This window comes from Labeo rohita, chromosome 21 (genome assembly GCF_022985175.1).
Source record: "Labeo rohita strain BAU-BD-2019 chromosome 21, IGBB_LRoh.1.0, whole genome shotgun sequence".
Taxonomy (NCBI): domain Eukaryota; kingdom Metazoa; phylum Chordata; class Actinopteri; order Cypriniformes; family Cyprinidae; genus Labeo; species Labeo rohita.
This window is the reverse complement of record NC_066889.1, coordinates 26,182,933-26,194,670: the sequence shown is the minus strand read 5'-3', so window position 1 is coordinate 26,194,670 and position 11,738 is coordinate 26,182,933. Positions and strand designations below refer to the sequence as shown.

General features: G+C 38.3%; 1 protein-coding gene across 4 annotated transcripts; it reads left to right on the top strand.

Annotated features, from left to right (window-relative positions):
* The first annotated feature begins 1,353 nt into the window (after positions 1-1,353).
* Positions 1,354-11,671, top strand: ppp1r26 (protein phosphatase 1, regulatory subunit 26). Of its 4 annotated transcripts, none has more exons than XM_051093209.1 (5): positions 1,354-1,633; positions 5,288-8,758; positions 11,145-11,262; positions 11,386-11,435; positions 11,530-11,671. In XM_051093209.1, exons 2-5 carry the CDS (start codon positions 5,355-5,357, stop codon positions 11,531-11,533), a joined length of 3,576 nt encoding a protein of 1,191 aa, XP_050949166.1. In that variant the 5' UTR covers positions 1,354-1,633; positions 5,288-5,354; the 3' UTR covers positions 11,534-11,671. The 4 variants fall into 4 exon arrangements, with proteins under 4 accessions (XP_050949166.1, XP_050949167.1, XP_050949168.1 ...); XM_051093210.1 differs by having other exon boundaries at positions 1,355-1,633; positions 11,165-11,262; XM_051093211.1 differs by lacking the exons at positions 11,386-11,435; positions 11,530-11,671 and adding an exon at positions 10,664-10,746 and having other exon boundaries at positions 1,355-1,633; positions 11,145-11,251.
* Positions 11,672-11,738: the final 67 nt, after the last annotated feature.

Here is an 11,738-nt window from a genome sequence, read left to right as displayed (position 1 = left end):
AATTCTGCGTTTACATCTCGCTATTTTTTTTTTCACAATTCTGATGTAATGTTATATATACTATATAGGTTATATGTTATATATACTATAAATTAAATACTACAAGTTTGGAAACCTACTATTTATTACTATTTTTTCTGCCTTATAAATTACTAATAGTATAGTCCTTAAAACAATGCAGTGACAAATCCTTCATATTTGAGCTTCTTTGTCTTGATTTATAAAGAAATATAAAGAAAATTCTGAGCAAAACGTCAGAAACGCAATGTAATAACTCAGAATTCTGACTTTTTTCTCATGGAATTCTGCGTTTACAGTTCTTTGTGATTAAAAAAGAAAGATACAATGTCAATTTTTTACCTTAAAATTCAGACTTTTTTCTAGTAATTGCCAGTTTATATCTTACAATTCAAGAGTTTTTTTTTTTTAAATCATAGTTCTTTTTTTTTCAGAATTCAGTGTTTACATCACCCACAGAATCTAAAAATAAAAATTTGCCATAGCAAATAATAATATGTATATAATAATAAGTATACTTCTGAACTTCTATCTCACAATTCTGATATGTTATATTATATATATTATATATACTATATATACTACAAACTTTTTTATTAATATTTTTTCCACCTTATAAATTAATAATACAGTCCTTAAAACAATGTTTCTTTGCCTAAATTTACAAAGAAAATTCTGAGAAAAAAGTCAGAATTGCAAGATATAAACTCAGAACTCTGACTTTTCTCTCACAATTCTTAGTTTATATCTTAAAATTCTTAAATTCTGTTTACATCTCAATTCTGTGCAATTATTTTTGCCAAGAAATAATAAAAAAAAAACAATTACGACTTTGTAATGTAAATATTCATATTTTGTATATATATATATATATATATATATATATATATAATTTAGAAATTGTTTAACAATAAATTACTGAATAAAAACTCTATTTGTAGAAACATTATTTATTTATTTATTTCTGCATTATATATATATATATATATATATATATAATAGATTTAATAATAATAAAATATACTTACAACTTTTTATCTCACAATTCACCACTTTTCCCAAGTAATTCCAAGTTTATATCTCATAATTCTATTTTTTCTAGCAATATCCAGTTCCATCCATCTTGCAATTCTGAAATATATATATATATATAATATTTGGGAGGAAAAAAAGTCTGAATTGTGAGAGAAAACAGTCATCATTTCCTTTTTGTATTTTATCTTGTGGAGAAAACTGACTTCCATAGATTCCACATCTGCAAACATTCTCTCAACAACTTCATGTAAAACGCTTTCCCCATGTATGCTGGACACTTGTTGGCTACTTTTTCCTTACCATTCAATCAAACTCCACTAAAAATCAATGTTTTGAAAAGAAATACACATGCAACCACAATACCCGACTCCATTAATTTCACACCACAGTTCCAGTCCGTTCTGCAGTACTGTGTCTTTAAGTGATTTCTGAAGGTAAGTCGGAAGGCAGAAGGGGTGCACGAGACGGCTGCGCGCGCCCGCTCCCGTATGTGGACACTCCAAAAAAATGTGTTAAGAATTACAAAAGCTGGATCTGTTACACTGGAAGATAAACGCAACAGCTGTTCATCAGTCGTAAGGTGAGCCTCATCCCGTTATCTGTCGTGTGCATGCACCGGGCTGTTACTTCTGTCATGTTTTTCGTTAGAGAGACACAATACAAAGAGAGGGTTTTGCAAAATGAACCGGCGAGAAGTGAAGAGGCCCCGCAAGCGTCTCAGCGTTTACATCTCAAGGCGAACTTTAGCCTTCCTCCTTCCCTTTCTTTGCTACATTGTAGGGGGCTGTTGTGTTAAATGTCACATATAAACGCACGACCTCCGAACTTCGCCCTAACAGACCCTCTTTTGACACTAACCGAGTGTAAACACGGCCGGAGACACCCCGTGGCCGGCAGGCGGAAGACGCTGGTTCCTCTACGGTGTCTCTTAGCTCCGCTCCCCGGTCGCGAGTGCAGGCAGAGCCGCGAGCTGCGCGCAGGGACAGCCCGGTGCGCCGGTGCGCCGGAGCTCTGACGGCGGGTTGCAAAAGGACAAAAAACCCCACAAGTTTCTCGGAATGAACTGTGAAGGAGATACAATGTGTCCATTTGGCGGGAGTTTCATTGTGGCAGCATAGTAGAGGGAGTTATTTTGTCATAACTTACGGGAGTTTATTGTCTGAGGAGATGAAGCGGGTGAAGGCGGCGGAGGGGCCTCGGCTACGGCACCGCTCGGGTATCGATGCATGTAGCCTATGCACCCTTAAAATTAGCAATAGAAATCGATATGAATATAACCATTCTGATTCCTCTTAACGATTCTGATTCATTAACTGTACTATTAATGATTCTTTTAGTACTTTAGGCGAACTAATATATTAAATGAATGACATTTTTGTTCATATTCATTCTCCTCGTGTGATGATATCATTCAGCAAACGTAGCAAAGCACAAATAAATGTTTACACGATTTTGTCTAGTGTGTAAATACAATAATTCCAATAACTGGTTCTAAGTATGTAGTTAAAAACGACTAAATATTAAAACACATGTAAATCATTTAATTTGTTAATTTATATAAAACGCCACTAAATCAAAACTCATAATTTTGAACATGTTGTTATATGAACAACTAGTCAGTGAGTACACTATGCCAAAAAATAACACCCTGGCAGTTCTTGGCTAATTAAAAGTAAAGAAAGTAATAATTTACAGTTTAGTGAGTCGGATTCGTTCAGCAAACGTTCTGAATCTCAAATGATTCATTGAAAGAATCGGCTCATAGGAGTCATTCGTTCGAATCTCGTACCTGTGGTCGCAGTGCTGCTGATTCATTAAAAAGAATCTGGTCATAAGAGTCGTTTGTTCGGGACTCGCGACTCGAGATGTTTTTTATTTAGTAAAACGAACCGGTTTATAAGAATCATTAGTTCGGGAATTGGACTACACTGGTCGTACTGTTTGTTTTGATTCACTAAAAAGAACCGATTTATAAGACTCAATAGTTTGGGACTGGAAAATCGCTGCTCATAATATAATGTAATGGTGTAAAATCGTGTCTTATTAACAGCTCTTCTGGAGAAAATGTCATTATTTAGCGCAACAACAACGTAAAAATGTATTAGTTTGCAAATATATAAGTTATTGTGTGTTCATAGCAAATATTGGCAGGGTTGAAGTATCTCATTCTCATTGGATGTCACTGAAACATCTGTTTGCTAGGACATGTTGATAATTGCATGTTGGTTGTCCTAGTTTTCCAAATATGTTAAATGTGTTAAATTGTACAATTTACAGAACATGAGATTTATGATATATAATAGACCTGTGTTGTTTCTAAATGGCAATAAAGATCCTCTTTGCCTGATGAAGCTGAGTTAGCTTTTTCAAATCTTTTTTTTTTTTTTTGCCTGTGTAATTGCAACTTAGTACCTATAATCTTGGCAGGGCTCTAATCGCTATTACGACTGAATTGTGATTTACCAGATTACACGTGGAACAAACACTGGGCTAAATATTAGTATTATCCCTTCTGATAAATGACTGATTAATTAGTGTGTTCAAAAAAAAAACAAAAAACAGAATTATATAGTTAATTGCATTTTTAAATTTTGCATTTAGCATTGTTTTTTTGTCCCTTGCTCTCTGTGACCCAGCTATGACCCGTATTTGAGATGTGGGCCTACTCATTTTGCCTTGGAGGCTAGGAAGCCCAACATAAATTTTTGTACCAGGCTCTGTAAATTTTTGTGACAGCGCTGCCTGTAATAGGGGAGACTGGGGAATGTCGTAACATCTGTTTGCTTTAATGTCAGTTAATGTTCAGGCTTTTTTAGAATTTTCCCGAAAATGTATGCTAAGTAATTAAAAAAACATGAACAGACTGTTCAGAGAATTAACAGAATCTGCTGACGATACAAGTTCCATCAGTTAACATTCATTAACCTGATTGCAATCAAATTTTAAACTGAAAGAAATTGTATGACTGTGATTTCATCCCTGTAGATAATTTCTTAGAGGTTAAAGTGACATTTGCAACTCTCCATGGTCCCGCCTATCAGTAATGTTTTTGAAAAATTGAACATTTTCAGTTTAAATGTGATACAGTTGAGGTCAAAAGTTTACATACACCTTGCAGATTCTGCAAAATGTTAATTAATTTACCAGAATAAGAGGGATCATACAAAATGCCTGTTATATATTATTTAGTACTGACCTGAATAAGATATTTCACATAAAAGACATTTACATATAGTCCACAAGAGACAATTATAGTTGAATTTATAAAAATGACCCTGTTCAAAAGTTTTACACTTGATTCCTAATACTGTGTTGTTACCTGAATGATCTACAGCTGTTTTTGTGTTTTTTTTTTTGTTAGTGAACAGTTAAACTGCCTGCTGTTCTTGAGAAAAATCCTTTCCAAGTCCAACAAATTCTTTGGTTTTTCAGCGTTTTTGTGTATTTGAACCCTTTCCAACAATGACTGTATGATTTTGAGATCCATCTTTTCACACTGAGGACAACTGAGGGACTCATATGCAACTATTACAGAAGGTTTAAAAACTCACTGATGCTCCAGAAAGAAAAACGATGCATTATGAGCCAGGGGTGTAAACTTTTGAACAGAATGAAGATGTGTACATTTTTCTCATTTTGCCTAAATTACCTATTTTTTCATGTAGTACTGCCCTTCAGATGCTACAGAAGATACTTACATGTTTCCCAGAAGGCAAAATAAGTTAAATTTACCCTGATCTTCTAATTCAAAAAGTTTTCACCCCCTGGCTCCTAATGTATCATGTCTCCTTCTGAAGCATCAGTCAGTACTTGAATATGAGTCCCTCAGTTGTCCAAAGAATTTGTGAGAACTGTAGGATTTTTCAGGACAAACAAGGGACTCATTAACAACTATCTCTAAACATAAAAAAACAGCTGTGGATCATTTAGGTAACAACACAGTGTTCAAACTTTTGAACAGGGTCATTTTCATTAATTACTTTCTCTTGTGGACCATATGTAAACATCTTTAATGTGAAATGTCTTATTCAGGTCAGTACTAAAAAAAATAACATGAATTTTGTATGATCCCTCTTATTTTGGTAAAATAATTAACATTTTGCAGATTCTGCAAGGTGTATGTAAAATTTTGACCTCAACTGTATTCGGACCACCCTGCTAAACACTGCATACGTTGTCATGTTATGTTTTAGAATTAAACGTTACTTAAGTTGTTCTGTTTCTTCCATTTTAGAATGTAAACAAGATCACCGGTGGAGCTTCCCCATGCACCTACATCCCTTCCATTCCGACCTTCTAGAATGTTCCTGAAGACAGTTCCTCCGGTGGTGGCTATTCACTCGGAATGGAGGTCCAATAAAAGCTGCAGCCTGCCTCTCTTTTTCAATGACAGTGCCTCCGACAGCGACCTTGCCTCTGTTAGCGGCACCCCCATCCCACAGAAGATCCAGATGATTATAGAGAGCCTCCACAGCACCCAGTCTTCGGACATGAGCGAAAACATGCAGACCGAAAAGGCTGCTCATTCCAGCCACGAGGCTGGCTACAAGGGTCAAATGCGACTCATGGACACATCTGCGAGATCCCGGCGAACGGGGGCGGACACTAAGCTACAGACCGCCAGGTCTGATACTGGCGACGATTCGGACAGTGACGATTCTGTGGACAGAGGCATTGAGGAGGCCATTCAGGAGTACTTGAAGGAGAAGGTGGACCACAAGCGCAAAGGGGATCCAATGACAAGTTCGCCCCCAGCGCCCAAGCTTCAGCGGAGGGAACCAACTATCCCAGATGCTGCTAAACATCACACACATTCCACTAGTGCTAAGGTGCTCATTGCAAGCAATCATATACAGAGAGCATTGAGTGGGGCGCAACCCTTAAAGAAGAAAGTCAAGAAGAAGAAACTAAGCAAAGAAAATCCCTTTAAGAAAGCAGACACAAGTAAAGTTCTGCCTGTGAAAAGTCTTCCTCCATCCAGAGCTAAGAAAGGATCTTCCTCGTCATCAGAGATGGACAGATCTCCACCTCGCCTTGTCATTAAAGAAGAAGAGGAATGGCTCGATTCAAGCAGCGACGATGGAATTGAAGAAGAGATTCAGAGATTCCAGCAGGAGAAAAAAGAAAAACAGGAAGGTGAAAAAGACACCCTGAGAACATCACGACAAAGGGAGGACTCTGATTCAAGCAGCGATGAAGGTATTGAGGAAGCCATCCGTCGCTTCCAAGAAGAAAAACACAAACAGAAGACGAAGAAAAGTCCTCTTAAACCTGCCCAACTTGTGCCTGCACAACGTAGCAAACCAGCCGTCGCTTCTCCCGAATGCATAAGCACTCAGCCACTCAAAGCACTGTCCAAGAAGAGCAAGAAGAAATTGACAACCAAGAAGCCTAATCTCCCTACACCACTGGGCGTAAGCCACTTTTTGAACAAGTACACACCCCAGGGCTCTAAAATCAAAGGGTGTACACCACCCCCTTCAACCCCAAAACCAACCCACACCGAACATCAGATCCATTCCAGCCTGAAGGTCAACACTGCTGAGCTGATGTGTGCTGAAGCAATTCTAGACATCTCCAAAACCGTCATGCCTGAGGTGTTCGAGTCCAACTTAAGCATTGCTAACAGGAATTTGCTTCAGACGCCAACATTCCCAACTGTTGCAACATCTGCGGATAAAAGTGATGAAAGCTCCGTTGACAGCGAGGACGGAATTGAACAAGAGATAAGGAAATTTTTGGAGCATAAAGCAAAGATGAACAAAGAGCTTCCAACAACAGCAGGTGCACCTCCGTCAGTTTCAGGAGATCCCACAGCAAGCAAAGAGCCAAAGAAGAAGATGAAGGAAACCCAGTCGAATAAAGCTGTCAGGCTCTCCCTGTCAAAAAAACGCAAGTTCAAAGAAGAACAAAGCAAACTTTCCAGAGATGGCGACTTGGTTTTGAATGTAAAAGAGGAGCCTCCAGGGCCGCCTCTGATTCATAGTGACTCCATCAGACCGGATGGTTCATCCACCCCCACTGTGATGACACATTCAAGTAGTCCGACCACCATGAAGAACAGCAAACCTAAGCAGAACTCGCCACCTCGTAAGGGTACGGATAGTAGTGTACCCACAGACAAAGTTTCCACTTACAGTATGTCCAGCCCGAAGACTTTGATTGGCTCTGAGAGAAATGACAGCAGTGACAAAAGCAGCTCTCTGGACAGTGATGAGGATCTAGATGCCGCAATTAAAGACTTGCTTAAAACAAAGAAAAAGGTCAAAAAGAAAGTAAGGGACTTGAAGGCAAGAAAAAGCACCAGACCTTCCGAGGCTTCATCTTTGGATGCTGTAAAAAAACTGAAGCCTCTTACAAATCAGAAGAGTATCCTACCTTCCAAGCTTGCAAGCAAGTCTGTCATCTTGAAAGGCGGCAAAGAAATTCTGAATGTTCAGACTAAAAACGACAAGGGTCATAAAAACAAAGTGGTTAAAGGCAAATCAGAAGTCCAGAACATCAAACAATCTAAGAGTCCTGCACAAGCTGAAAAGGTGACTGGGAATGGTGGGGTTCCCAAACCCCAAGATGTGGACGTACCTTCTTCCAATCCGCATGTAGAAGACGATGACAGTTCTGTAGACAGCGATGACAGCATTGAGCAAGAGATCAGGAGATTTCTAGCTGAAAAAGCCAAGGAGTCTACACCTCTCGCTGCAAACACCAAACAGGAGGAAGAGTCCGTAGACTCCTTGATCTCTCCTGCGGAGTGTGACGTTAAACCAGAACTTCAAAGGATTCTAATTGAAACTCCAGTTTCTGCTTCAACATCATCCTCTGGAAGATTCTTCAAAACTGAAACACAAGCCGAATCCATAGGCACACCTGCAAGATCCGTGGACGCACCTGTGGAACTCAACAAGGGACCAGTCTTGACACCTGGCAGCTCTTGCATTATGGGTTTTAGGAGGACCGAAAGTCAAAAATGTGAGATCTCGACCCCAAGAGATTCAAAGAACGGCAGCTCCCAGATAGGAAAGGACTCTCTGACAAGTCATGCCATCAAACCCAACTCCTTCACTACGCCCCCCGTGAGCTCCGATACACCCCGATCATCGGGTCATCAACACCAAAACCTATTCCTGATGAGACCCGTTAACAGCAGTATGTCTGACGTCAAGGAACTTTCCTCGGCAGATGGAAATGACCTTAACGTTAGCCACCAGAGTAGACCCGCCACTAGGATACCTTTGAAGGATGTCATTAGTTCTCTTTGTCCCTCGCCTATCTTGAAACCTCAGATTAGCTCCCCTGCTGTCACCCCTGGCAACCTCACGACCTCGGCACCCCCTGGGGGCAGGACAGAGGGACTTTACTTGCATAACCGCCTGAGAAGGGACCGAAACCTCTCCGATAGACCACACTTATCCACCTCGCACCTGTGCCAGCCCTACCAGGGCGTCAGCGTAATCCAGTTACAACGGGACCAGGCTGCCTTCCCAACGCCTTTAGAAAAGACAAACCACCTGCAGGTTAGCCACACTGAGGCAACCGAGTCCACTGCAAGTTTAGGAGAAAGACAAAGGGAGGGAGGAAGTGTTAGCAAGGAAGAGAAAGAGCAGAAAGATGAGGAAGAGAAATGTGTTGATGAGACAGATGTAGAGTCAGATGAGGAAAGAAAAGATCAGAAGACGAAAGACAGAAGGAAGCAGTCCCCAAATCAGTGAGTACCTACCTGTTCTCTCCAAACACACACACACATATCAGTTGAGAGAACATAGTTGCCAAAAGCTCAGTACATATCCATGCTCTCGTTCCATCTGAGATACAAAAGACGACTTTGTCAAATTGTTGTTGATTAGAAAGATTAATGAGTGGTCATCGGTTCGGGCGGATCTATGGATCTAAATCTGTGATTTTGCAAGATTCCCAACCATACAGCCGAAATTTTCTTTCGGCTTTAAGCATTAGTTGTTTTATTTTAGCATTAGCCTGACGGACTGCAGCGTCTCATCCTGCATTTCAATGTTTATGTCTTTTTGTACTGTATGATTTAGGTTCCAAGGGATGTCATGTAGGACTCTTCGAGTGTACCGCATTCTTTTTTGTATGTTTGTACATTTATAAATATATTTAAAAGCAGACATGATGTCATGAAGAGAGATTAAACTTTTTTTTATTGTTTTTGTGTTGAACTTTCTCTGCAGCAGCTGCAGCATTTCTGAATGAATCCTGCTTTACATACTTTGCTTTTTGAGAAATTCTTATTTGAGACTGCAATTAAAAAACGAAGGTTTATGAAAAGATGACAATATCATTGGTGAGTTTACATGTTAAATAGTTCCCATGTTTAAATATCTACTCTATCCATTTTTCCACCTTGTGCAAATTGCATCTTTAAGAACTAAACTGTATGAAAAACTGCAGAATGTAAAGGCCAAGAGAATGAAAACGAAAGTACATATTAATTTGTTACTCGATCACAATGGTTCAACATCATCATTTAGACCCTTGACCTCTGAGAAGACGTTCTGAGTCACCTTCAGAAATGTTAAAAAAAACCCTTGAGGTTTCTAAATGAGGAAAATCTCCTCAGTGCAACAGTGAATGACTAAGATGGGCCTCATTTGTGAAACGCGAGCAGAATGCATTTCCATAAAATTGTTGCCAAAACCCTTCTTGTGTAAATTGTTCCATTCAAATCAATGTGACAGTCTATGCAAGAATAGTTTTATGAACAGTTATCGAGAAATTTGTTCTGCTTGTGTTCTAAATGAGATCCTTTGAGTTTACATATGTATATAGAATGTGTATGAAAAACAGCCATTTACTTGGTATTAAAAAATTTTACAGAAAAACGCCAGTAGCAGTTATCTTATCCTTTGTTTTTGTTTTTTTAATCTTCAAATGACTAACTTGCCCTCAACAAGCATATTTTGTTCACGATGTTCCCTTTTAACATTTGTTTTACATATTCTTATCATAACCAGGTTATTTTGTACAACTGGACAACATTTAAAGATTTATATCAGACTGCAAATGTTTCAAAATTAAGTCATCTTTCTCTTTTTGCACATATTTGCATACTGGTTTTGTCAAGTCACACCCCTCCGGCACCTGTTTCTTAGTTCCTTTTTCTGTTGCTTATTATATGTAGGTGTTTCCTATGTGAAAAGAATGTTATTTATTTTTGTTTATAGAAGAGAAGAAAGTAAAGACTCATGCTGACTATGCTGGGCATTGCCAGTTTTCATAAGTATTTTGCAAAAAAGAAAAAAAAGGATTTTTTTGGTCCCCTGCTCTGCACAGAGAAACAAAACTCAAACTGTATCTCTGAAGATGTGTAATAAAAATTGACTTTGAGACACAAGGCTGTATGGTTCTTACTCTCTGTGTGTGTGTGTGTGTGTGTGTGTAAACGTGCATGAACGTGTGAATTCCTATCAGTATCTAACACCGCTTCCTCTGTTGTATCTTAATATAAATTAGCTTCCTTTCTCACAGATGTCTACATTGAAGCTAATGTCAGTCTGTGTTTTTTTGCATCACATGTAACTGATTGATGAATATTCAAAATATTTCATTTTTTATAATTCTGTCCTTTTGAATGTTGATGTTTTTACTTCAGAGTAATTAAACACTTTATCAAAAGGAACGACCTGTGGAGTTTTCATCACAAAAGAAGATTAGAAGATTTCTTTACTCTGTAATGTAATACATTATTTATTTCATTATTTGTCACTGAATATTTTATTACGTTATGTCCACACGCTGTGTTAGTGACTAATTAAACCGTGATGGCTGAAGTTGTAGATGCATGAGATATCTTGCATGTTTCTATTTTTTTAATTTTGATGAATTGATTTTACTTAAAGCATGTAAAATTCTAGATTTGCCTATTCTGAACTCTAACGCTAAATTCCCAGTGAACACATTCTAATAAACCACAGTGTATTTTGTTTTTTGATGTGTCTGCCAAATGCATAAATGTTGAATCGAGCTCTAAACTGAACAGTGTCTTAACAAAGAACATGCTGGTCTTTGCAATACAGATGCAGAGACTGACGGTGTGTATAAATGTGTAAATCTGATTCTTTTGTTTGCTCCAGGTCTTTGTCCACCTCTATAGATCCAGGGTTGTTGTTGAGTCCATATATCGCTCTGGACACACAGGAGAGGAGTCTGAAATTCCAAACCAGGCGCCTCCTTATTCAAAAGCAGCTAGAGGTACATAAAAAGACTGTATTAAAAATTCATGCATTCACTTGCACGAACACTGATGTCACACAGATTTGATACACCTGATACTCCTACCTGATGGTTGAGTTTTTGATTGTGTGCATGTTGTAGGAAAGCAAAACAGTCAAACGAAGGCTGCAGTTTGTGGTCAGTTTTACCAGGTAGGTAGGCCTATGCTCACTTTGTTCACACTTACTTATTTAGATATTTTTTGGTTGTTACCATTAGTGTTCATAATGTTTTGTTTTATTACAGATAAACTGAAGCCACTGGAAAATATATTGAAAACGAGGTTCTCATGTTCAGGAGAATATTATAGTATGAAGTATATTTAATATTGACAAATTTTTGTTATTGTTTTATGTCTGTTTTTACTCGTTTCTCTGTTCCAGACACAAATTTTATCCAGCGTTCTTTATTCCAGGTGTTTAAAATGTTCATTGTAGTCAAACTGACACCGGTTC

What these genes read in the sequence shown, in the direction of transcription:
- ppp1r26 (XM_051093209.1), top strand. Translation starts at nt 5,355, where the DNA reads ATGTTCCTGAAGACAGTTCCTCCGGTGGTGGCTATTCACTCGGAATGG. An exon ending in AGGAAGCAGTCCCCAAATCA is followed by an intron (nt 8,759 to 11,144) that starts GTGAGTACCTAC and finishes TGTTTGCTCCAG; the next exon opens with GTCTTTGTCCACCTCTATAG. An exon ending in TTATTCAAAAGCAGCTAGAG is followed by an intron (nt 11,263 to 11,385) that starts GTACATAAAAAG and finishes TGCATGTTGTAG; the next exon opens with GAAAGCAAAACAGTCAAACG.